The sequence below is a fragment of the Paroedura picta genome, chromosome 8 (assembly GCF_049243985.1).
Source record: "Paroedura picta isolate Pp20150507F chromosome 8, Ppicta_v3.0, whole genome shotgun sequence".
Classification (NCBI taxonomy): domain Eukaryota; kingdom Metazoa; phylum Chordata; class Lepidosauria; order Squamata; family Gekkonidae; genus Paroedura; species Paroedura picta.
The window spans coordinates 40,757,345-40,784,688 of NC_135376.1; the positions used below are offsets into that span (position 1 = coordinate 40,757,345).

General features: G+C 40.7%; 1 protein-coding gene across 4 annotated transcripts in view; it reads right to left on the bottom strand.

Moving 5' to 3' along the window:
* The window catches only part of NGEF (neuronal guanine nucleotide exchange factor), a 67,165-nt gene that overhangs the window by 3,540 nt on the left and 36,281 nt on the right, over nt 1-27,344 (bottom strand). For all 4 annotated transcript variants that reach the window (XM_077349294.1, XM_077349295.1, XM_077349296.1 and 1 more), the window contains 9 exons: nt 25,082-25,356; nt 16,924-17,084; nt 15,269-15,421; nt 13,174-13,303; nt 12,274-12,348; nt 9,639-9,728; nt 7,789-7,952; nt 6,044-6,199; nt 2,013-2,092 (listed from right to left, as the gene is read on the bottom strand). In XM_077349294.1, coding sequence (XP_077205409.1) covers nt 2,013-2,092; nt 6,044-6,199; nt 7,789-7,952; nt 9,639-9,728; nt 12,274-12,348; nt 13,174-13,303; nt 15,269-15,421; nt 16,924-17,084; nt 25,082-25,356 — 1,284 coding nt within the window. The remainder of the gene's footprint in view (nt 1-2,012; nt 2,093-6,043; nt 6,200-7,788; nt 7,953-9,638; nt 9,729-12,273; nt 12,349-13,173; nt 13,304-15,268; nt 15,422-16,923; nt 17,085-25,081; nt 25,357-27,344) is intronic.

Below are 27,344 nucleotides of genomic sequence, written 5' to 3' on the forward strand. Positions count from 1 at the left end.
GTGTGTTACAAAAATCCAGTCTGGATCACTGTGGTCAAATAGTCCAGGGGCAGATAGGGCGCTAGTAGCCTCGCCAGGCAAAGATGGAAAAATGCCGTGCAGGATTTCCTGTGACCTGGGCCTCCATAGAAAGGGAGGCATCCAGAATTGCTGCCAAATTCCTTGCAGAGGCCAAGATGTTGAGTGGCATTCCAGTCAAGGTGGGTAAACACGCTTCCCGTCATATCCTTTTTCTGCTCAGTCACAGGACCTCCGTCTTGAAGGGGTTGAGTTTCAGGTGATTCTATTCCAACCATCCAGCAATGGCTTCCAAACAACTGGCGAATGTATTCAGTGGGGATTCTGGATGGCCATCCATGAGGAGATAGAGCTGGGTGTCATCTGCATATTGGTGACAACCTAGCCCATAACCAGGTCAACAGGGCAATACCACAGATTCATAATTCAAGTGAGGGCCAGTTGGCTTGCAAGGGCAGCCAAACAAGTGTAATGCTGCCGAAATGCTCCCTCCCCCTCAGTTTGTACTTCTGAGATTCTCAGATGTGAACTTAGTCTTGTTGGGTTTTGGCACTGCCGCAGTGGCACTGGTTCTGCTGGGGGAATGGACCTTGCAAAACTGCCCCCTCCACTTTCACTGGAGAGATCTCTGGGACATTCTGTTGGGCTTATATTGCTGCTTAGCTACTTTCCCCCATTGGAAACAATGGAGAATGGGAAACCTACTTTGGATGCTCATAGAATTGGACCTTCTGGTACAATATTTTGAAACTTGGGGGTACTTTTTAGTAGAGGTTCCAGAAGCTATGCTGCAAATTTGGTGCCTCGACCTCAAACCTTGCCTCCTCCAGACCAATGAATACACTCAGGCTAGATTTGCCATTGACTTTAATAGCCCCTAGGGTACAATGGAGCTGAAAATATTTGGTATTCCCGAATATTGCCAAATACTGATATTTTCCAGGTCCAATAGCCCCAAACCCAGAAAATAGAGATTATTTTTTTGTACATGCCTAACCTGGGCTATCCAGGTCAGGGCTAGAAATCTGCAAAAAGTCGTTAACGGGGAAAGGAACACACACAATCTATTCCTTTGAAGATACACTGTGGGAATTACTCCATGGTAAATAAGCACTGCAGCCTTCATCAGGCTGAGTCACCCTAGCAAATGCAGTAATGAACTGGCTGGTTGCTGTTAGTGATAAAATTGGCCATTTGTTTATATAAATACAGTGTGTCCAAATTCCTCTTTGTTACAGCATTAGTGCAAGCATCCTTGTTGGGAAGGTCACTTCAGTTCTGTCAGTTTATTCATCCCAGAAGCTTTCCAAATATTTATTCATATGGTGACTGTACAGAGCACATGTTGTTGTAGGTAGGGCAGTGGACCAAAACTGTGCTTGTTGCTGGAAGTCAATGTGGTTGTCTCTAAGCACACAGGCTCCTATTTGTGCCCATATGATGAAAAGCTGGGTACAAACAGCTCACCTGAGACAACTTCCACTCAAGAGCTTGTGATCTCACTGCCAAGGCTGGCTGTGGGGTAGCCATGTCCACAGAGGCATCATGGTTGGATGAGGCTCAGGCAATGAACAAGGATCTCATGGAAGAAGGCTTAACAGGTGGATTTAAAATGTGGCATCATACTGCCACTGGGTCGAGTGGGGTGGGTGACTAAACAGAAGACAAGCTGAACAGCAGTTCTGGAAAGCCTGACTCAAATCCTGAAATTGATTATGTCAAGTGGGATGGGAAAGAGAAAGTAAGATGGGTAATTTTTATTGACCTGTCCGTTATGGATAGATAGGATGGGTTCAAAAACCTTTGCTTTAGAGGCCAATTCAAAACTGAGCTTCAAATTCAGTCTCAATCACCATTGAATAAAGCACAATGTGACCTGCATCCTTGAACTGGTATTGTTAGAGAGCAGCAAGCAAGGAGAAGTGATTATGGTCTTTGGGCAAGGCCTCATGGCAGCTGCTCACCATCCAACCCCCTTCCTTTTCCTTCCTTACCCATGAGCCTGGACGTAAAGGAAACAAACTTGGTTCGTCGATTTGGAGCCAGCAAGATCATCCAGCGCTTCATCTCACTTCTGAAAGGGTGGAGGAAGAAAGAAGGGACGGGTAGAAACAGAGAGTGAAAAACAGGTTCACCAATCATTCTTTCATGCGGCACAGCAGCTCTTTAAAATCTTTTCATAGGGTGGAATTACCATACCAATTTTTTGTGTGTCAACATCAGAAGGCTTGTGTATTCCTTTTCTGTATTATTCAATGATAATAACATATACGCACACAGATTTACTTAATTTACTTTTCTTTGTCCCAGTCTGGCTCCATGTACACTCTTCTGAATTGTGAGCAGGTGAAATCCACAGGTATTCATACCTTCTAACTCATCTGCTGTCACTCAGTTATTAGATTGTTGATGCACAAGATAAGAGAGTGAGGCATTCGTGGCAAATCTGTGGCAACCAACACAGAGAATCCAGCCTTTTTACAGAAAAACCTGAGGGGGAGGGGGCAAGGCAGAGAGAGCCTATTGTCCCTTTCCTTTACAATGCCACTTCCTTGCAGGCATCCATTTCTTCAAGAACCTGCTGCAGCCACTCCCTTTCTTGCCTTCCTGTACTACCCTCCCTCTTGTTTCTGCTATTGCTTGTTTGCTGATGCTTCAAGAGGTCTTAAAGCATGCCAACTTCTCAAGGAGGCCAAGCCTGACTCCCATGGGTTCCCAGAACTAATGCACACAAAAAAACAACCCTTTAAATATATATATATATGAAGTTTATTTGAATAAGTTTTAGAAATGGTTTTATCTCTAGGCAACACACCACTCTAAAATCACACAGCTAAGCTGTTTTTTCTTGTTTTCTTTTGCCATCTAACCTTAGACGGCACAATTTTAGAGTTCCACAGTCAAATGCAGTAGTTTGATTGTTCTCTACCTTGCTGTCCATTGCAATATAAGCATATTCCAGTTCAGGCCTTTGGTCCATCAGAATCCAAGCTATTTTGTTTTCTTTCTCCAGGCTCTTAGCCCAATTATAGGGGATTTTTTTGCCAACTGGCAACACAGGATGATGACAATCCAATCAGGATACATTCTTGCTGGAACCCTCCGGAAGGTAACCTCCTCACTCCTAATTCCGCCCCTCCCATCCTTTGGGCAACAGGTTCTCATGGAGAGCTAATTATCACATTCCAAACTCTGGCCTTGACCATGATAAGGGCACATAGGCCAAGAAGCCCAAATGGTAATGCTTGTAAAATAGACTAAGCCTTCTACTACTGGGAGGAATCAGGGGTGCTTTGCCTAACGTTAACTGATGAGTAAAAATCAACAGAAGTGAAAAAAAACCCAAGAACTTTTCCAAAACATTTTTGCCCCATTTTTATAGGGCCCTGATTGACATTAGGGTACTAATCATAACTTTAGTCTGCGGCTCCAACATTCGGAAAGCTGTGAAACTGCTAAAATGGAGAGTGGTTACATCAAAGTACGTGATGGAGTTAGGAATAATTTTAAGCAACGTGCAAATGAAAGGCAGCCTTTCCCCTCTAGGTGCAGGGAGATATGCTTTTCTGCAATAATAACCTGGCAATGAAGGCTGTGCAGAGGAGAGCATGAAGAGGCAAGCCTTCAGACAAGCCCCCACAATAGCTCAGTGCCAAAAGTCTGGAACAAACTCAAGCCAACCTGCTTTGGCCCTCTAAACCTGTCATGTGGGTGGGTGGACAGCTGTGTTTGCTACGTGTTTGTTTGAGCAGGGCACTTCCTGGCTGAAGGCTGTGGCTGTCCCACAGCCAGCTCTGGGAAGTCTCTGCCAAAGTGTAGGAGGGCAAGGTGGGGGAGAGGGAAATCCTGTTTGCCTGCCATCATCCCTTCCCAGGACATTTTGTTATGGGGCCCCGCTTCTCAGATCTAAATAACGGCCACGCCTGGAGAAATGGCAGTTGGACTACAGCGCTGAGGACAAACCTTACTCCGTATATTTCACTAAATGTTAGCAGCAGAGCTAATCTGCATATACCCAGAAGGCATCTGGCCACACTGCACAGTGTGTGATTTAGCACAGAAAGCAGAAGTGCTGGAAGCAGTGCCAGGAGGAAGAGACAGGGAACTATGAACCGTGGGTCTTGCACAACAGCAGTCCCCAGGCTTTTTGAGCTATGCTACTGGTGTTTGTCTTTATTCTTTGGAGTAAGGAGATTGGTATAGTGCTTGGCTGGCAGGTACTGATAGGGCACATCTAGCATACTTCTGATTGTCCGATGACAGCTAGATGGCACCATCAAAGAGCAGAATTGATTTGTTATTTAGTAAATTTCAGGATGAAAAACTGGGATGCCATTACTGAAAATGCACATATATGCATTAATAGCAGTTTTGCCGACGTCAATCCTACAACAGACATTGTAGCCTACATGCATGTTGCTGGTAGTTACGTCTCTATATATTTAAATTTTGGTGCCCTACAGTTTTAGGAATCATTGAAAAACTGTAATGCTATAAAAACCATTGGGGTGGATCCAATGTACTGTGAAAAGAAAAGAAAAATCACAGAATATCTTCTCCATACGCCCCACCCAGGTTCACTGTCTTCTTACCTCTCTCTGCTGGAGCTACACAGCCACAGAGTGGCCGTCACTCTGACAAGATGCAATGCCTTTCCTTCTGCAGTGCTAGAAGGATGGTACAGACAAGACCTTACTGAGGAAAGGGTCTGCCATTGCAAAGATGGTGAGGTCAAAAGTATAGAGCATGTCATTCTTCAGTGCCCATTAGATTCTGATGTCTGTAGCAAGATAATGACTCCTTTGCTTGACAGCTGCCACTCAGGTTTGGAAATACTAGAAGATGGTTACCTGAAATTTATAGTACCAGTTGCAAAACTTTTTGCTATGGCCTGCAAAACCCATCAGGGGAAAATGTGGCAGATTTGATTGCTTACTTATTTAGAGGCAATTTTCATGGGCAATATTTGATTATCTGGGCTATGGTATGGACATTTATTTAATCCGATACTTGTGGGTACTTTCCTGCTCCCTGTCTTACTTTAATTTTAATTATATTGTGCTGAAATTGCTGGCAATTCTTTCAAATTACCACTAGATGGTGAAAATGTGCTTCTTACAACATTTGCTCTGAGAACTCACAAGAAAACCTTTGAAAATAACTTGTCTTTCATTGTCAGTGATAGCGAGGGGGTAAAAAATCCAGTTGTCACAGGAGACTGTATTTACTGTTAGGCATGGGCAGTTTGACTCAGACCAAGCCCTATGAAGATAGGTTGAGGGACTTGGGAATGTTCAGCCTGGAGAAAAGGAGGTTGAGAGGGGACATGATAGCCCTCTTTAAGTATTTGAAAGGCTGTCACTTGGAGGAGGGCAGGATGCTGTTTCTGTTGGCTGAAGAGGAAAGGACACGCAGTAATGGGTTTAAACTTCAAGTACAACGATATAGGCTAGATATCAGGAAAAAATATTCACAGTCAGAGTAGTTCAGCAGTGGAATAGGTTGCCTAAGGAGGTGGTGAGTCTTCAAGCAAAGGTTGGCAGTCAATGGCAGTCTTCAAGCAAAGGTTGGATACACACTTTTCTTGGATGCTTAGGGCTGATCCTGTGTTGAGCAGGGGGTTGGACTAGATGGCCTGTATGGCCCCTTCCAACTCTATGATTCTATGACTTCAAGGTAGAATACTAAAGTCTGGTTGATATTCCCTTGTTCTACATGGAGAAAACACTGCATTTCAAGAGACAAATCATGATTGACTGAAAATCTGTTCCCAGTGTTTGTTTAGCAACATGTAGCATTATCTGTTTGAGTAACTGTTTATATGACTAAACTTCTCATTACAACGCTTGGCGGAAACTGATCTGTAACCATGCCTGAAGGATGGCCTTAACAGATGCTGCAGTGAACAGTGGGCCAGAAAACTGAACCCAGAGAACCGTCTTCAGAGAACTTTGCACCTTTTCCCTAATGCAGCTGTTAGGACACATAGCAAAGAAGCATCTAAGCAAGGGCATGCTGTACTCACTGGGACGATGCTTTCAGCATATAGCTGACTTCACGGTCATCGGTATTTTCCAGCAGCCTCAGGATGAAAACATTGGCCAAGCTCTGCCCCTGGTCCTCCAGCTCCTCCACCCGAAGAAGCCCTCGGGGAGCAGAATCAAATACCTGGTATTTGTCACTGTTATAGAAAAGAAAGAGGCATGTGACTTGAAAAGTGTGACACAGAAGCAGCCAGAATATTTTTACATTTTCAGAGAGATCCTCTGGAGGGTACAAGCATTTAGGTCAAACCAGCAAGATGCTGAAAGATGTGCATGTAGGGGCTCTCTCTCCAGTGTCCTCTAATTGCTAAATACCAGCCACAGGGGGTCCCAATTTTAACCGAAGTCACAGTGCAGGGTTTTAACTCTTCCCTCTGGCTCCATTTCTCTGATCTCATCTCTTCTTTCCATTCATGTGTGTCTATGTTTGTTTTAATAATGTTTTGGTGTATATGTAATTTAAATATTTTTATTGTTTGCCACCTTAGAGACCATAAGTTGAACATTAAGGTGGCTTTTAAACATTTAAAAACATATAAGATGAATTTCAGAGAGGTTGTTTTCCTAGTTGGAGGAAACAAGCAACCTTAAATAAAATCCATAGGACAATTATTAGCGGGGGGGGGGGGAGCAGAATTTGTGGCTGAGAAACCAGATGCATGACGTTAAATCCCCATGAATCACAGCCCCAATATGGGGGAGGGGGGGCTACTGCAATGTATTAATTAAAAGTCTCAATATTCTTGTTCCAGCATCTGCCCTCTTTTGCCACTGTACAGCTTGGTGCCTAAGGAAAAAACCACATGTATTTTATTGTAATTAACATTTTCATACTATGCAATATTTAATATCAAATTATTTAAATGTGGCTTTATAGATACTGTGAAGCCCTAATGGTTCTCCTTATTCTTTTCTATAGTGCAAAATGCTTCAGAGGAAGGGACACTTCAACAATGAGAAAGTAAAGTAGGGTATTTCCTATTGTTTCCCCCTGAAACCTCTCCCCACACCACCACAAAAGCTGTTGTAGAGATGGAAAGTGATTGTCTGGGCAATGAAGGGACAGGTGCTCCCCTCTCTCCATTCTACTCTCCAATGCAAATCACCTTATCCCAAGGACATTTTGCATCAGTGAAGAGCCTTTTTTTTTCTTCCGACAAATAGCTGCTGGGTAATGTGAAGTTCTACTTAGGAGCAAGGATGAGAAGTATGGAAAGCAAAATTTTGTTTTTGAACCTCCACATGCTAGTTTCATGACCCTGGAGGTAAATATACATTTCACAGAACTATTCGTCCCTGCGGCTGTTTTTCCATGACTTCCCATCGAGCAACCACCTCTTCTTTTACAACCTACGGGCCATCTCACCTTTCCAGACCCTAGTCCTTGCCATGTAATTCAGGAATGGAGAACTCCCAATTTTAAAAATTCAGTATAAGAAGGTAGGGAGATACAAAGGGACGCAGTTTGCTGTTCAGAGCCTTTGCTTAGTGCTAGGTTTGCAATATATTGATATACTAATAAATTGAAAGCTGAATATTCGCCTATCACAGATACATGTTAATACAATAAAATCAGAGTCCAGGAGCACCTTTAAGACCAACAAAGATTTATTCAAGGCATGAGATTTGAACATGTTAATACCTATGCAATAATGGGGATCTTTCTATATTTTGCAGTCTGAACTCACAGATTAGGATGCACGAGTCTTCTCTATTTCAAACTTACCCAGGAATTTGCCTGCAGAGCACTAGCAAATCATTGAAGAGGAACAAGTAAATTTCTCGGAAGAGTTTCTTTGTCCGGAGGGTACGTGATGTTTTAGGGCCATTCATTTGTTGTAGATCCCCCTGCTTTAGCAGCCAACGGGAGTGAGAGATGATTGGAACAGACTAGTGGGGATAAAACAATAATTAGAAGTATAAGGAAAACTGCAACCTCGCACCTTATATTTATTCGTTTGAAGTCAGAACTAAACAGAGAGACTGTTGGTGTTTGCAGCTATCAGTGAATTATATGACACATATTTCCAAATCTCCTGCAGAGGATACTAATGATCTATATCTAATGGCTGCTTTATGCTATCAGAGAGACCCTTTTGGAGGAAGGGGGTGATTTATTCCAGTTGCCCTCTCCCTCACCATTGTGCTTGACGCTGTTACTTGAAGGTCCCCTGAACTCTATGGACAGTTTTCGGGGACACAGTAGAGCTAGGAGAAGCCACAAAAGTACCATTCTATGCTCCCTGTCCTGCTCAAGTCTCCTGTTTGATGCAAGCTAGTATTTACTGTGCCTAAAATTAAGTGTGCAAAAATGGTTTGCAGACTAATGCAGCCCTACCCCAAGTTCTACCACCTCATCAGCTAAATAGTAGAAAGAAGACAGGCTAGATGACAGAACTCAAGAACTGATAAAAATAAGGCAAAGAAGGCTACCCAGAATAAACTGGCCTGAAGAGACATTTTTTTAAAAGCAGAACCGGAAATAACTCGAACACCCAACAACACACAAGATTGCCATCAGTTGACCTTCTTAATAATTGGTTTTAATGCTTAGTGTTAATATGTTTTCATGTTAATTAATTATGAAATGTTATTTTTACTGTCATACATATTAATTGGTATTTTTTTAACTTATTGTAAACTGACTCAAGCTGGTTTCTAGTTGGCAAAACATACAATCCAAACATATGTGGGGATTTTTTCAGAGCAGTGAAAACATAGCAGAACACTGCAGGACGAGGTGCTGTTCCCTACCAACACCTCTTCAAGTGCCAGAACAGCTTGTGTCAGCATTACAAATTTTAGAGCCCAGTGGCACCTTTAAGACCAATAAAGTTTTATTCAAGGCATGAGCTTCTGTGTGCATGCACTCTTCCTCAGATACGGTGCCATGGCATGACAGTAATCAGTTCAAATATACAGACAGAGTGTGAGAATAAATTAGTACGCAGTATAATTCTCACACTCAACCTATAAGTTTGAACTGATTTCTTTCATTCCATGATATTGTATCTGGACAAGTGAGCGTGCACACGAAAACTCATACCCTGAATAAAACTTGGTCTTAAAGGTGCCACTGGACTCTACATTTGTTCTGCTGCTTCAGACCAACACGCCTACCCACTGGAATGTGTCAGCATCTGAAAAGGTGCAACAAAATTGTCTGGTCCTGGTCACAACATGTTTAAATGGATAGCTTCAGCTTTAAAGTGGTGTCGGTGCCCGTGGTTCAACCCCCCAGGCAGCACATAACCTCTAGTGTTTACCTAATGTTTTAGGTAAAATGAGCAGTGGCACAAAGGAATTGTACTACCGCAGGTTTCTTCAGTCTGGACCAAACTCACAATATAATCCCCTATCCAGAATTTCTTCTGTCCAAACTCACTGAATTTGATGGGTCTAGATTTGCAGTGTTAGTTACTTTAACTAGGCAATTATTGGGAAAGTTTGTTGTTATAATATATGTCAGTATGATCTCAAGATTTACCAGGCCATACCTTTTTTTTTAATATAGATTTTTATTTTTCATTTATAGAAAAAAACAGAGTATATATATATATAAAAACCAGGCCGTACCTTGATCTTAAATTCTAACTTCTTCTGGATGCTGATCATCTGTTCTGTACGGCTCATTTTCCTAACACCTTCATTGCATGCCTTCACCACCTAGGGATGACAGACAAAAAGAGAGAGGAAAATACTTCACATCCCAAACTGCTGATCTAGTTCAGAACTCAAGCCACAGTTTATGTAAAGAAAAGCAAGTCATTTTGCTCATGGTAAAGGAGAATGCAAGACACAGAATACAATTTTATTAACATCTTGTACGTTCTTGTTTCATACTTCCTTCGGGGAGGTCACAGCAACATACACAGTTCTCCCTTACACATTTTATCTGCACAACCCTAGGAAGCAGATTAGGTTAACAGCATGTGTCTGGTCCAAGATCATCCAGTGAGCCTCATAACAGTGGGGGTTTTTATGAAACTGGGTCTCCTAAGTGCTTATCTGACACTTCAAGCACTACACAGTGGCTCTCTAATAAACAAGCAAACACCACCAGAATTTGTATTCAGAGACTTCATAGGCTTGGTAATGCCTATGATGTCTTATGGGCAGTGACTTGCCATAAAGAGAGGATACCACAAGTTGGCTGAGGGTACAGCTTATAACCCCTCCTGATCCAAAACAAGTTTGAGTGCCCAAAGCACTGCTCCCCCCCCCCATTTGGAGTTATCTCAGCTGCATTATTTATTCAGACTCAGAGTGCCTGATCCCCTTCCCGCCTTCTAGGCTATGAGATTCTGAGCTTTCAGTGTGTGTGAGGGGAACTGAACCCACTTTTATGAAATCCAATCCCCATTTGCCCTGGCCTGGATAGCCCAGGCTAACCGTATCTTTTCAGACACCAAAAGCTGAACAGGGTCTGCCCTAGTCAGTGTTTAGAAGGGAGACCACCCAGGATCATTACATGAATTCTAAGTGATGGCAAACCACCTCTGAATGTCTTTTCTCTTGCAAACTCCATGGGGTTGCCATAAATCAGCTGTACATAGCAAAAAAAAAGCCTTTTGTGTGTGTGTCTGCCACTAGAGAAATCTAGTTAGTGCTTAGTTTCTGATACACTTTTAACCTTGTTCTGATATTTATTTTCATATGCCAGTCTTCTTGGATGACAGGAGTGCTTTCAAGTAAAATAAAGGTTTTACCCCTTTAAGTATTTCAAACTATGGCTAAAAACTGTTCACTTGTGGGCCCAGCCATTCACCTATACAAAACTAAAGCACCAGACTCTATTCTGCACATGTTGGATAATGTACTTTCAGTGCACTTTAGAAGTAGATTTTCCTGTTTTGCACAGGAAAATCCAGCTGCAAAAGCACATTAAAGATACATTAGCCAATGTGTACAGAATGTGGCTACTTTTATCTTTTTATCAATAAGCATAAGGAGAAAATTAGTATCTGCTAATTCTGCACAAATTCTAGCTAAATTGTAACTCCGTGTTGTCCTAATGGTTTTTTTTGTTCTTGCATTTATTTCCTACCACTTTAGTTTAAACTTCTTAAATTTTATCCCATTATGTAAAAATGATTTAACTCTTCTGTTGTGGCACATTGCTTTATGTGGGTGTATATGCGGGATTGCTATGGCCTCTGGCAACAATAATAAACTGATACATTTCTGACAACTAGATCACTGGCACTCCAGTTCCCCTGGGAACACCTTAGATTCCAATAGTTTCACCTTTAGGACTAGGGTTGTGGGATTCAAAATTGATTCCAAAGGGGTAGAATTCTAGTGGCTAGAAAAGAAAACGACTGTCCACCCCAGAACTTTCCTAGACAGGAATTTGGCTCTATCCATCTCTAATGACAAGGGATTTGGCCTAACGCAAAATATGCCATGGGTCCAGGCCAAAATATATAAGCTGGCACACAGAAAATGATAAGCAAACATTACTTATTCCATTGTACATGCTCAGAGCCCTCCCAGAAATGGAACTCAAAATAAGCTGATGCTCTCATTATAGGTATCTCATGACCCAGGCAATTTTGAGTCAGGAAAATCAGTTTGCACTCCTGGATGAAATCTGACCTGCTAACAATCTTCTTCTGAGGGCAGCTAATTAAACTATTGCTCTCCATGGATTTCATCACCTTCAAGTGTCTGATAAAAGCTTTTGCACTCAGGTATTTTTCCTCCAACTGCCTTCTGAGAGCCAGTTTGGCATTGTGGTTAGGAGTGCGGACTTCTGATCTGGCATGCCAGGTTCGACTCTGCGCTCCCCCACATGCAACCAGCTGGGTGACCTTCGGCTCGCCACGGCACTGATAAAACTGTTCTGACCGGGCAGTGATATCAGAGCTCTCTCAGCCTCACCCACCCCACAGGGCGTCTGTTGTGAGGAGAGGAATGGGAAGGCGACTGTAAGCCACTTTGAGCCTCCTTCGGGTAGGGAAAAGCGGCATATAAGAACCAACTCTTCTTCTTCTTACCAGATACTGCAAATGTACACATGTTTAATTTCCAACTCAACAATGCCTCTTCAGTCAAGCACTTAAATAGCTTGTTTTAAGGCCACACACAGGGGAAAACATAACTGTATAGTAGTAATACCACAACTGCTTTCCTGGTTTTGTTTAATTAAGATAAGTAGAATTGTACAAATAACCAACATTCTTACAAATTCTAGATGCCCCAAACTTACTGTTTCCAATTCCTTGTGTGCTTCAAGGGCAGTGATCTCCCGTTCTGATTTTTCTTCTACTTTCTTCAGAATATTCTGCACAAGAAGCAGGAAGGGTTGTGTTGATTTATACATCTACTTGGTACTATAAATGTTTTTGAGCAATTACAGTCTTTCGGTTTTAAAAGCTAAGAATAAGTCCAAGCGTTTTAAAGAGGGCAGATGGTCATACATCTGAAACTTTTCTATTTCTATTACAATCCAGGATGTTATAGAAATAGTACTGTCGTCAATTCGGTTGTTATGCATTATGAAAAGATAGGCTGATAATGTCACTGAACAGGTTCTATTCAAGTGCATGGGTAAGAAAGAGCAGAGAGTTTAACACTGTTGCCAGAGTAGAGTTGCCAGGTTGGGAGATACTTGAGATTTGGGGGATGGAGCCTGGAGAAGGTGGGGATTTGGGGAAGGGAAGGACGTCATCAGGGTACAATGCCATATAGTCCACACTCCAAAATAGCCATTTTCTCCAGGGGAACTGTTCTCTATTGTCTGGAGGCCAGCGGTAAATCTGGGAGAACTCCAGCCACTAAGTGGTGGTTGGCAACTCTACCACTTTAAGCTATTTGGCTATTGTTTCCAGGGATTTGCTCTCCCCCCAAGGAGAGTAACCTTTTCCTATATTTCCCTCCCATTCAGTACATGAACATTCACATAACAGCACCAAGTCCCTCTGTGCCATGTACAATCCTTATTGTACTCTCACAGAAGTTATAAAATGTCCATGTTTGACTTTAAAATGGCACTGTCATCCCTAGGTCAGACCCAGATTTACTGTCACGTCTACTTTGGCCATAAACTAACTCAGTATAGGGCACTGTGGGGTAAGCCATGAGTGATTGCCAGATAAAGATGCTGTACCTGTACCAGCAGCTTCAGTCTAGTGATCCTTTGAAAAGGCAAAATCAAGAAGGATGAGAAAGGCAGGCCTTTGCATTTTGGATCCATTTCTAACTGCGAGATTACCTCCCGGAAAGCTGGCTTGTCCTGGCTGACAACAGAGAGAGATGAAGAAAGATTTTGTTTTCTTGCTTGTTTTATTTCCTTGTGTTTTAAACCTGTGTGACTAGTCGACATGCTGCATTTGGTTCTCTATACCATGATACCATGTACCTCAGACATAGCATTCCTTCTCTGAAGATTGTGGGGAAATATTTATTAACACTAAGTGAATTTTAAAGTTGGGGTCTATTTATAGTATTGGGGAATGAAAAATAGGCTTTTAATATGTAAGTCAGAGTCAGAGTAATGGCTTCACATGTGTAGCACATGCAGACTTAGCAGCATATGCTGTGTGTGTGGGTGTGAGTGAATGGAATGTGTGTCCAAGTAGATGAGTCAGAGAGGCATAATTATACATCTTTACACAGTTAGATTATTGTGGTGAGGTGAAATACGTATTGTCATAAGAACAAGGCCTTCCATAAAGTGATTTAACTAAGCTAGGCCTAGCTGGAAATGACAGGATGAAAAACTCATCTGGCATAGGAGGGAAGCTGAGATCTGTCAGTGCTTTTGCTAGTGTGAATTCAGCGGCTTTTTAAAAAGCAGCTCTTTTTTCACTTTAACAAAATTCACAATATTGGCTTCCTAGCTTGAAAACAAGAGCACTAATGTGGGGAGTTTCCTCAGTGTACAATATGTCAGTGAGAAAAAACAACAGCCTTCTCAAATTATCACAGCTCATAGGATGATCCCTAGAGCACCTAATTCTGAGCTGGGAAATCCCTGACATTTGAGGGTAGAGCCTGGTGAAAGTGGGGTGTGAGGGTTGGGAAAGGGAGGACCTTCAGCAGTGTCTGATGTCATAGGGTCCACTCTCCAAAGCAGTCATTTACTCCGCAGTCTGACTGGATGTGAGCTCTTTAGGGAGGCAAGCAGGACATAAATATAATTACAGCATACATGAGACTACGTTTGACCTTACTACTGCTCTGACAGACTTTCTGCTCAGTATGTCCAGATGGGTTCCTGGAACTTATACTTTCTATAGGAGAACTGAGGATAACTATACTTGAAATGCAGGTAGCAAAAGGTTCTTTTAGGGGCTTGGGGGGGGGCAAGTGCATGAAATTGTACACATGGAAAGGATTGCATCAACACTGACAAACAATGCAAACTTTCAAAGTGGTGGGTTGCGGGAGACTAAAGTGAGCACTTCTCTAATCTTGCTTTGGCAGACTGTTAATTTCACAGCTGTCTCCCAGCCTGGCTGAATTTTGGTACTGGAACCAGGCTAGGAGAAAAATGGCAAGTGTATGTGTAGTTCTTAGAAAAAACTCCCAGTGCAATTTGAAGAACCACACCTTTCTCAATCCATTGGCTTCCTTAGGCTTAAAATAGTGCAGTTCTGCTTGACACTAAAAGCCTGTTACAAAACTGCTGATGGAAGCTTATGCATGTTTACTCAGAAATAAGTCCCATTCTGCTCCAAAAAATTTGCTCCCAAGCATATTTGCACAGGACTGCAGCATTTATCATATCTGTTCCCACTTACAATGGAAGAAGAACGACCACAAGTCAGCAACTCAAACAAACAAAAACATTTCCTGTGGTGCAGGCAAAAGTTAAGCAGAGGCATTGCTCAGATTGCATCTGTCATGTGCACACTGAAGTGCATCCCAAACAGCACTGTCCTGTTAAAAGCCATTCCACTGGACCTGCAGTACAACTATGAATAATTTCAAGACACATTCCTTTGGGCTTTGATGGAATCAGTCAGTTATTCACACAACACAGTATGCATACTGCTTGAATGTAACTCCTTAATATAGTACACTGGAAAAACTGCAGAGTTCACTAAGGGCCACAAATAGCATGAGATTTACTAAAATTTAGTGAAAATAAGTTATCCCTGTGTGCTAAATGATTTTGTCCTTGTTAGGCATATATTTGTTATCAAATGCTCACCAGTTGATTGGTTTTAGAAAGAAAATATGCTTAGATCATTACTCACAGAAGCTGCTTGTAAGCTCTCTCCTGGTAAGTCTGGTTGGAGACATAGGTTACATACACTGAGAAATGGTTAATAGTATGATGATAGACAATGTCGCAGATGTCTGATATCACAATGTTCTCTTCTAAGCGCTTCTCAAGGTCCAAGAGGAAACTAAATGAGAAACCCAGAAAGCATTTACAGATAGCAAAATAGACAAACACAATAATGGTGTAATCAAGACCAATCCAAATCTTCACGACTTTGTGATGTGTTCATTGGTTCTAATATCTGACATTTCTTAAAGTCCAAAATAAATAAACGGAAAAAATAGAAAAGCAAAGTAAAGATGAAAATAAACTTTTGCTTGATTTCTTTTAAGCAGGAAACTGCAGATCTTACCACTTTCATTCTTTGTGTTTACGGACAGTGATATAATTCTTTAGTTTCATATTGTTGTTGAAAATATGATGCCTTTTAGCAAAACAGAAACTTCATTGACTGATGTTGAATAGTAAAAACTCAGGAAATATACTATCACATTATAATTCAAAACTATGAAGGCTGAGACAATACAGTTACCTCCACTATGAATGGAAGAGATCCTGTTAATGAGGGTTTTCTACTGGTTTCACAAAATGATACGTGCTACTCTCTTGGAGGAACATGAGCAAAGAAATGGGGATTACAAATGTCTGGATTTTGTTGAAGAAAATTCAGTACTTTTCCAGATACAAAGATCAATCTGGAGCAATATATATATATATATATATATATATATATTTAGAAGTATCTCATGTCTATGAAGTGAAGGCAACATTTGAAAGTGTATAAGTGTAAAAAGGAATGTGCAAGCATGTCTATGAGTAACAGTGTGTGTGCTGATTCTACAATAAAATTTTTGGCAGATACATGCAGTGAACACCAGGAAATCTGCCATTTGGCTCTTATATAACTTGGATCTGCACTGAGCTATAATTAATTTTGTCCTTAATCAAGTTAAAGAATGTAAACTGAAAACATACATTCATAAAGATGTTTTCAAAATGAGTATTTGCAGTTCTATTTTGGTACTTTGTAAAAGGTCAAGATTCCCAACAAGATTTGTGATACAAAAAAATGGCATAGAAACTGAAAAAAATCAGGTTGTCATATTAAGGATGAGTTGCTGTACCACTGTGCTATTACACACACACAGAGTACTTCCACTGATTCCCTGTGGCACAAAACCATTACATACCCAAGGGAGATTATGTGCCAAATCTGGTGAGTAAAATGGAAAATGCAACTGATGCATGGATCTGAGAACTCATCTTCTTTATGTAATGCTGAGACAGCACAAAGTGAAACGATCTTCGGACTGTCTTCAAATCCCTCTTCCCCCTCCCAGGCATTTATTCAAAAAGAGGGATGGGACTGTGCAAAAGATATAACGGTGTAAACTGTACAGGACTTTGTAATAAAGCTGTTTCACAGTGGAGCTTATGGTCAACGGTGTATTTCTACAAGAAATTAAAGCAGGAAAAATACAGTAATAATATAATCTTGGCAGTTAGAAGACAAGTACAAGCCTGCATTCCATGATTCCGCAGACAACAACAAAAAAAAAGGGCAGAAAGTTTTAATCACACAGAAGGATTTATTTTTCATATAAAATAATTGCTAAAGAGACGTACCGCTCACTGACAGCCATGACATCCTGGAGATTGGAGAAAAGGATATGAGCCTCTGAGGGATGTAGAATCTTTTTCAATCTCTCATTTTCCATGAAATGATATATCAGCAGGTTCATGCTTTTATAGTATGAAGCTTCTGAAGTGACCAGTTCAAACATGGCCTGCAGAATCCGAAAATTGCATGTGAGGGCACCTGTCATCTGCTCACGAACAGTGTGTAAATAGTCATGATTTTATGTAATTACAGTATCATTTCCTTAGACAATATACAAATACCAAGTTCACATCACAAGTGGCACATCCTAAAAGGCATATCTAAATACTAGTTGGAAATAGAGAGCCTGTTGAACTATTTTATTCAACCTGTATTCTGCACACAATAGATAATGCACTTTCAATGCACTTTTGAAGTAGATTTTCCTGTTCCGCACAGGAAACTCCAGCTGCCAAAACACATTGCAAGTGCATTATCCTATGTGTGTGGAATGGGCCCTGGATGCAATACATATACTTTGGAATACCAGGAAAATTTTCACTTGCAGTGGACTCAGATGCTCATTCAATCCTACTCATCTGGATAGATATACAATTGATTTGAATGGTACTGTGCTTCCTATTTGCAGTGACTAATCACATGCAATGAAGGATGGTTACAGATGGATCAAGAGCTGAATATTTAAAACAATCATACTTTCTCGGCAGTGGTGAATCTTGAAAAGTCACATGAAATTATTATTTTTCTAAGTTTATATAAGATAATACAGCACTGGAATGAAAATATCACTATTTCCCCTTATTATAGCACTTTAATTTTTTAAATGTCACTGTATAATTTGATATTACTTCTTCAACTGATGTTGACAATTATAGGTGGGAAGACTGCATGTGGAGGAGCAGGGAATCAAACCCGGCTTGCCAGATAAGAATTTGGCGCTCCTAACCGCTACACCAAGCTGGCTCTCAATTAGGTAGAGCAGTGGTTCTCAACATGGGGGTTGGGACCCCTTTGGGGTTCAAATGACCCTTTCACAGGGGTCGCGGCAGGACAAGCAGCTTGGCTGGGGGGCACCATCTATACAATAGCCTTGGGGTAGATCGAGATAATGCATTTGTCTGTCTGGAACAGCGGAAAAGAACACGATCAGCATGGTGGGACAAGAGGCAGAACTGAACTGAGAAACTGAGAAGCATGAGGAACTGTATTAAAGGGCTGTGAAATTAGGTAGGTTGAGAACCACTGAGGTAGGGGATGTTTAATACTTATGACCACCGTCAGGAGGCTGGGCATGATTCTGATGCCTCTCTAACTATGGAGGCCCAGATCACACAGGTCACCCTCCAGGCTTTCTACCATCTTTGCCAGGCACTGTGGCTTGCATTGTACCTATTGGCCAGACCTAGCCACCATGATCCACACAACAGTCACCTCAAGACTTTTGTAACTCACTCTCTGCAGGGCTGCCCTTGAAGCTGATCTGAAAGCTCCAGCTGGTCCAGAATGCAGTGACACAAATTCTTACTGGGATGCAATGGAGAGCTCATTTAACAACAATGCCCTCCCAACAGCACTGATTCCAGATTGAAGACCAGATCAGGGTCAAGGTTTTGGTGCCAACCTTTAAAGCTCTTTAAAGCCCTTAATGGTCTGGAACCCACACATCTACAGAACTGCAATTATATCTCCATTTAATGTTTATCAATGTGTGTGTGTATACAAACACACACACACACCTAGTTGCTACCAGCTCTGAGTTAATCAGGAATGGTGGCCTATAAAAATTTAGTCATTTATATTATTATGAATTTTCCTCATGGCATTTATGTCCTAAAATATTAAGTGTTCCTAGTTAAGTATTTATCATCTTGGTTCTTGCATTAGGCATGAACAAAACCAATGGTGCCTTGATCTGGATGGCCCAGGTTAGCCTGACTGAGTCATATCTCAGAAGCTAAGCAGGATCAGCACTGGCTAGAAGAAGAAGAGTTGGTTCTTATATGCCGCTTTTCTCTACCAAGAGTCTCAAGGCGGCTTACATTCGCCTTCCTTTTCCTCTTCCAGACACTTGAGAGAGAGCACTGATTTTACTGCTCAGTCAGAACAGCTTTATCAGTGTTGTGGTGAGCCCAAGATCACCCAGCAGCTGCATGTAGGGGAGCGGGGAATCAAACCTGGCTCCTGACCACTACACCAAGCTGGCCCTCTTACTTTATGGATGGGAGTCCACCCAAAAATACCAGAGTCGCTATGCAGAGGCAAGCAATGACAAACCATCTCTGAAGTTTCTTGCCTTGAAAACCATATGGAGACACTATAAGTCAACTGTGGGGATACAATACATCAGAACGTAGTTAGTATGTGCTCAAATACGACTGAAGAAATGTGAAGACTGACCTGAACAAGAAGGCAAAATTGTATTTATATCTATTACAAGAAAAATAATTTTATGTTGTCAAACTTGCTTTCAAGCTTTAAGTCTGTGAAGCTAGGTACCCAATATTATAGTGAAAAAATGTTTGTACTCTGCAGTAATAAACTACTAAATACATGTAACGAATAGGTCCTTGTTCCAGTCTCCTCCATTACTGTCACATTCTCAGTTATTTGCTCTGTCAGCTCAGTATGAGAGCCTGAGTAATGTATCCTTTAACTTGTTTTCCTATTTTCTGCTCATTAAATTGTCTTCCCTGTAACTCAAAAACGTCCTTGGTGATTTATGGCATTCTGTCTTGATGCACAACAGATGTCTAGATAATTAAAGCTATTCATCAGCAATAAAGTCATTTTTATCATTATTGCATTAGTGGTTCCCCCTTTTCTTATAAGCCCAGTGGTATGATGCACTTTAGCCCACGATATTGTGCAGTTACCATAATTTTCAATTAAGATAATTTTACTTTTCAGATTTATCGGAAACTTAAAGCCAGAAGTAATTACTTCCCTTTTGCCTTTTACACAAACTCTTATTGACTAGCCTTCACAAGGAAGATCCACAACTAGATGAGGAAGTGTTGGCTTAGCCAACATTTATTTGCTTTTGTCATACATCAGTGGACATTGCTTCAATTTATTTTTGTGCCTGTTTTGATGATGAGTGATATAGCTTTCCCAGTATTTCAAGGTAACGATTGCTAACTTTCTTGTTTTGATACTATTGTTTACCTCTTGCAGGCTTATGTAAATCAACAAAAACACTGCTATGATTACCTTTTCTTGGCAAATTTCCCTTTCCCCCCTTATAACTATTTTGGGAATTGCTGCAGTATAGAGACCATCTAGCTATCGTAATTATACTACACCAGTGCAATCAGAGTATTATGCTGTAATGGTACTTCAGCATCCTGTCTCACTTTTATCTAAAACAATGGTTAATAACTAATAATAATAATATTAATAAATTATTTATTACCATTTTTTTCCTGAAGTCTTATGGTGGGTATCAACATATATGTAAACAATAATTCAATATAATATATTCAATAGTTGAATCCTTCTAAGTCCTTTCTGATGAGAAGGATGATGTAAACATAGAGGCTTGATGGATTAGCTGATGTGCTGATGTTTTGGGCAGAGAGGCCAAATTTCCAGTATTGTCTCTGGCCTCAACCATAGGCCTGGTGGAGCAGCTCTATCTTGCAGGCCCTGTGGAACTGTCCTAGGTCCTGCAGGGCCCTGATCTCGCTGGAAAGAGAGTTCCATAAGGCTGGGGTCAGGGCCGAAAAGGCTCTGGCCCTGGTCCAGGCTAATTTAACATCTTTGGGGCTGGGGAATTTTAGGTAATTTAGGTAACTAGCTCTTAATTTCCTTTGAGGGACATAGTTATGAAGCAGTTCTGCAGGTACAAAGGTCCCAGCTGACTCCACTTGAGCCAATCATCACAGTATCCAGACAACTGCCTAACAAATTTTGGGGTGTGGACAGATGCCTGTCCATCAACAGGTACAGCTGGGTTTAATCTGCATATTGATGACAACCCAGCTCTGGACCAAATGGGTGAAAGGGCACATACAGAGGTTATTAACATTGGGGAGAGAATAGCTCCCTGCAGAACCCTGCTTGCCACGGCATGCCACTGGAAGCCTCCCTCCCCTAGCGTCATACTTGTTTGAGTTTTTACTTGCAGCAGCATGAAAAGCTGAGGAAACCAGCCACACACAGTAGCATGGCATACAAGAGAACAATCACAACTGAACTCTTCCTTGAAAAAGTTCCTTGAAAAATCTCCCTTTTTTGTTGCCTCATGGATTAGCTATTCACACTCTATAGCAGGGATGCCAAACCATGGTTCTGTGGACCCCAGGGGTCTGCACATGTTCCAGAAGGGGTCCATGGCCTTTCCTTCCTGCCTTAATGGTTTTGGCTACAAGCTAGGGAACTGGCCACTTCTATTGCTCCCCACCCACAAGCATGAGTGAGTTCACTTGTGGTTTCTCTGCCTGGGAAGGGGTGGAGCCTGCATGCCTGCTCTGGCCTTAAACCACCCACTATTTCTCTCCCCTGTACTTCCTGAGCTTGTCTGTTAACACGTATGGTGATGTCATTTCCAGTGACATGTCACTTCTTGGGGAGCATAGCAGGAAGGTATGGCCATCACTTACAGGGCTCCTCAAAGCCTGAAGAATTTTCAGGGGCTCCTCCATGGCCAAAACATTGAAAAAGGGTGCTCTCTATAGTAATGACAGTATAAGTATCAATACTCTACAGAATTCACTCATGTAAATATCTCTCATTGGGTAATACGGTGCAAAAAAATTCTTTTTGATTATATCTGAAACAGTATTTTGTTTAATCAGTGTTGTGTTATACATCTAATTTTTCCTATCTTCTCAACTCTGTTTCCCACCTTTGTTTGGTATATCTTTAAACTCTTTATTCAATACACATCAGAAAAATTGGTCTAATATTTTCTCTTTCCATCATTATCCTGTAGAGTTTATTTGCTATACATTCTTAAAACATTCCTTAAATAATAAGATTATCTTAACAACAACACAAGCCATAAACTAAGATCCAGAAAAAAAGCAATTTAAATTAAGTCACATTCTGAGCTCAATTTGCCCTACTAATAATCTGCAAGGTTGGAGAAAAAAATATTACTTGTGCTTAATCCTATAATATTTTCTCTTTCCATCATTATCCTGTAGAGTTTATTTGCTATACATTCTTAAAACATTTCTTAAATAATAAGATTATCTTAACAACAACACAAGCCATAAACTAAGATCCAGAAAAAAAGCAATTTAAATTAAGTCACATTCTGAGCTCAATTTGCCCTACTAATAATCTGCAAGGTTGGAGAAAAAAATATTACTTGTGCTTAATCCTATAATGTCTCATTTTCAGAGCTCTGGTATTCTGATCCAGAGTTTCAGTATGCTGATGACACCCAGCTATTACTGTTGATGGAGCTCCATTCATTGACACCTCCAGATGTTCGACCACGGTCAGTAGCCTGGGTGTGATTCTGGATGCCTCCTTAGCCATGGAGACATCCAGAAACCCAGATCACAAATGTCGCTCACCAGACATGACAACTTGAACACTACCTGCTGGCATCCAATCTAGCCACCATGATCCATGAAACTGTCATCTCCAGGCTACACTACAGTAACTTGCTCTACACAGGCCTGTCCTCGAAGCTACTTGAGAATTTTCAACTAGTTCAGAATACGACTGCAAAGGGCATTAATGGAGAGCACACATTAAACAACCTGTGTTCTCCTAGTTGCACTTGCTCCAGACTGAGGTCTAGATTAGATTCAAGGCTTTGGTTCTTACCTTCAAAGCCCTAAATGGTCTATAACTTTTTATCTATGGGATTGCCTCTTACACTATGTCCCGCAAAGAACATAGCAAACAAAAACAATCTGCTTGGGATTCCCGGCCTCAAGGAAGAAAAATTGGCTTCATCCAGAGTCTGGCTCCAGCTTGGTGAAACACCTTGCCAAATGAGATCAGAGCCCTGCAGGAACTTAAACAGCTTTGCCGGGCCTATAAGACAGAAGTATTCTACCAAGCATATGCTTGGGGCCTAGAAACATTATAGCTGACCCCCCTGTCTATAACCCATCCAAGTACATGGATTAATTTATGATTCTGAATTAATTTTTTCCACTTGGGGAAGAAAGCGATTGGAAACTGGTTTAGCTATTTTATATTTAATTATTAATATTTTAATTTTAATTAATATTTAATGTTTCATTCTTTATGTATTTTAATCCTTTTGTAAGCTGCCCTGAGCCTCTTGGAAAGGGTAAGGTATAAATGCAATACATAAAATGTCTGTAGATTAAGTGTCACTTACTAAACAGGAAATGACACTAATATTAATATAAAATGTGAATCAGAATAGGATTAAATTTTCCTGAGAACCTGAAAGCCAGTACTGGAGTTAGAAGTATCTTACTACCCTTATACATTTTAACTATTTATCAGCCCAGAAAGTATAAAACTGAAACATAACTGATAAGTCAGCATTTTCAGAAAAATAAGCTTTTCACAATAAACTAAGGCAGGAGAACCATTATTAGTAGAAAATACCTGTGAAAAACTAATATTAAGAGACAAGTAACTACTGATGGTAGTTTTATGGAAATCTCTTGAGACAATGGGATTGCACTGACTAAATGACACTATTAATACTGAGAGTAGACCATTTAAAAAACCGATCTATACCGCTAAAAACATACTCCTAAATGGTCTAAATTCAATGTCAAAAAACTAGATTCACTGACAATTTTGATGTTGAATTCTGAAGCAAGAACTAGAGTCCATTCTTTTCATAAGAACACAAACACACACATCACCATGAAGGACGCCACACACAGGTTGCCATCACTTTTTCTCCCACAGTACAGGCCTCTAGGAAGTGCACTGATAGGACATTATAGTGATCATTAATTTCTACTGTCTGTCTGATTAACATCAGTTAATCAGAAGGACCCTCTACCAGCTATGAAAGGGATTAGGCAAGTGAGTAAGAGTATCACTGCATCTTTTAGCAACTAATTTCCCAATTTAAGTATGTTTTGGGTAAAGAACTACTTTTTTGTCTGCTCTGAACCAACCACTAAACTCAGAGGATTACTTCAGATTGCAGGACATTGTTTTAATCTCTGTTCAGTCATCACACCATGTATAATGCGCCATGCACTCTGTTTTTCTAAAGAAAGAAGCCTCAACTTCTGCAGGCTTTCATCACAGGCATTTTTCAACCCACACCAGCTGATCACTTGAATTCCCCTTTCTGTGTCTTATGCAGCTCAAACACATCTATTTTGTGATGGAATAACAAAAAATTCAGCATGGTATTCCAGATGTGGACACTGGATCATTCCTAATTACAAACTTCTTGACACTTTCAAACATTCAAACATGTTGGCGAGATAAATTTTCCTGTTGCAGGAGCCATGCTGATTTTTATGCAAGATGCCTTGGATGAGAGGAGGTTTATAAATGTAAACATGCTTCACATCAACATAAACCTTAATAGTACTTTTTACCAATCTCTCTGGGACTTGTTAAACTGACAAATCTATAATTCCGCATATCCTCTCTCCCCTGAGATCCTTTTGTAAAAGTGATGTAACACTGGCTAGCTTTCATTCTAGTTCTTGTGATAAATTACCAATTTTAGTTAAAAGTAACAATTTACCATATAAGTTTGTAAAGGGCTACTGGGTAAACACCAAGCTTTTCAGTGACTTGTTACTTTAATTTTCAATTACATCTCTTTGGCATATAGCTCATCTTATGCACTGTCCAAATACAATGGTTTAGGTGTTGGGCATTTCTTCAGTATCTTCCAAAATGATGCAAAGAATTAACTTTCCTCTGGAATTTCCTTGCATAATTTCAGCATTCCTTAATAACTTTAGCCCTGGCTAGATCACCTGTTGAAAGTACTTCTAAGAACCCAATCTTATAGTACAGGGGCAACAGAGCAGAAAGGACAGAATGAACATTGTCTCTTTCTTTTCTTTGAGGGGAAAAAAGAGAGAGAATCAGTTAAACATTACAAAATTGTAACTAACACGATACCTTAGGGTTAATTTTAAATTGTGCCATCTTGTATTAAATGACTCAAGTCCCAAGAACGTTCACCAGCGTGCCAAAGAAACAACACACTTTCCCCACGCCCTGCCCTGAAGAAACTATTACCTCTTGAAGTTTGATCTCATCTGGCTGGAGAATATTCAGGACACCACTGCTTCTGACTTCTGGAAGATCTTGCCATAAATTAAATCTGGAAGTGGAGTTTCTGAGCAGGTTAATCTGGGGAACAGCTTTGTTTTCCACTGTATCTGTAGCTTCTTTTTCTGATGGTGTCTCCTCAATAGCTGTGCAGTCTTCAGTATCTGTCTGTGAATCCTGCAGCCGTCTAGTTTCTATCTCCTGACGTGTAGATTTATCCCGATATTCTTGATATAAGAGCCCTAAAAAGCAATGATGTAGATAGAATGTAACTGAACAAAGCAATCTACTTGTTTCACTAAATACTATATTAGTGTTGAAACATTTTATTTCAGAAAAAAGTACTGCTAGGACCCATTAATAAGCTCGTTTTATTCCTCAGTTTTAACAAAGGAATGCAATTAGAACTCAGTACAGTTGTACAACACAACAGTTTCAATTACATGCAGTTTTAAAACCGGGCTCATAACGAGGGAAAGGTCTTTTCTAAATCTACCCCGTAAGAAGAATTGTAGAAAACAGACAGGAACAGAAATATAATTAAAGAAAGGTGGTTCACTGTACTATTGAAGAAGTAGAATTCTGTAGCTACATTATTGGGAGTGCAGACACAGAAATGCAAAAGTTACTACAGCTCACGTTGAGTCCTCAGAAAACAATATATTATTTTTGTTTGTGAAACAGGGCTGTTTCATGCCTTAGGAGCCACGGCCAGACCTAATGGAATCATAGCTGCTGGTCTATTATCAGCTATAGGTAATGAGCATCCTGGATATAGCTGGAACAACTTGAAATGAGGCTAACTGGAACCTGATAAATGTCAGGCAATATTCCGTTCTCTAAAGTAACTGCTCTTGTAGTGCTACATTTTTACTTGTAATGTTCTAAGTACAATAAGTTAGTTATGATATCAAAGCAAAACAAACAAGCCAAAACCCAGGAACAACTAGCCTGTCCAGGAAGGAGAAAAATTCTTCCCAGTCTAAACATGATGATCAGTCAAACTCTATACATGAAAAAATATCATCCAAACTAGGGTTGCCAGACACCCTCCAAGTTGCCAGCAGGGGGGATGCCAGATCCTGGTTGAGAAACTCCTGGAAATTTGGGGGTGGAGTCTGGAGAGAACAGTGACTTCAGTGGGATACCATGCCATGAAGTCCACTCTTGAAAGCATCCATTTTTCCCCAGGGGAACTGACCTCTGTAGTCCAGAGATAAATTGTAATTCTGGGGAATCCCCAGGTCCTACCAGTAAACTGGCCTCTCTAATCCCTACAGCTGACCCAAGTGAAATTTTATATGGCCAAGTTCCATGTAACTGGTACATTATAAGCTGTGAAATTCCCTGATATTTCAGAAATAATGGCCTACAATTCTTTCATAAATACATCTTATACTCTCTTCAGCAAACTCAAATTATTTTTTCCTGTGGCTATCCTAGCAACAGAGTATTCGAGAATGTTATGCCATTAATAGGTATAAATCTTCAGATAATAACTGCAGCCATAAAAGCACTAAAGCAATATAATATTAGCAACTCAAACCTATTGGGAGATACATCACTGTCTGATGAAGCCACCATATGGTTGGTCATTATGACCCAAACATGGTTCAAGCTTCAAACCATGTTTGGGTAATGAGAATATCCTGTGGGCTTGTTTGTTTTCTCTGCCTCTTTTCTCCTTCACATTTTGTAATGACCATGAGGTGCCATGACATCTGAAACAACTAAATGTAGTTTGTTCTAATGATGGGTTGGACCCAACAAAAGGTGATAGCAAGTCACAAATCTTTCCCATGTTCCCCTCCTCCCAGCAGTCCTTTCCAATTCCAGAATATTATATTCCATGCTCTTAGGTACGACATGCAGATCCAGAGGCTACGCTAGGGCAGAGAAACGGAATGTTTCTCCCATTGGTGCAACTTCACTGATGGAAGGGGAAGGAGGGAGAGATATTTGCTCTTTCGTCATATCCCAATTGTCGCCTTCTGATCCATATGGCTGCTATTCCAAGTGAACCCTATGATCCTGGAATGAACTTTTGTGGGGTCAGAAAGGATTGCTCAGGGAAGAAGAATGAGGGGAAAATCTGAAGATATGTAGATCACTGAATCCAGATCCAGGAATTGCCTCAAATCATTACTTGAAACCACAGATGGAAGTAGTTAGCTTCCTTACTAAAGCCCAGTCAAAAAACATCAAATCAGTTGGATAGGGATGAAAAAAG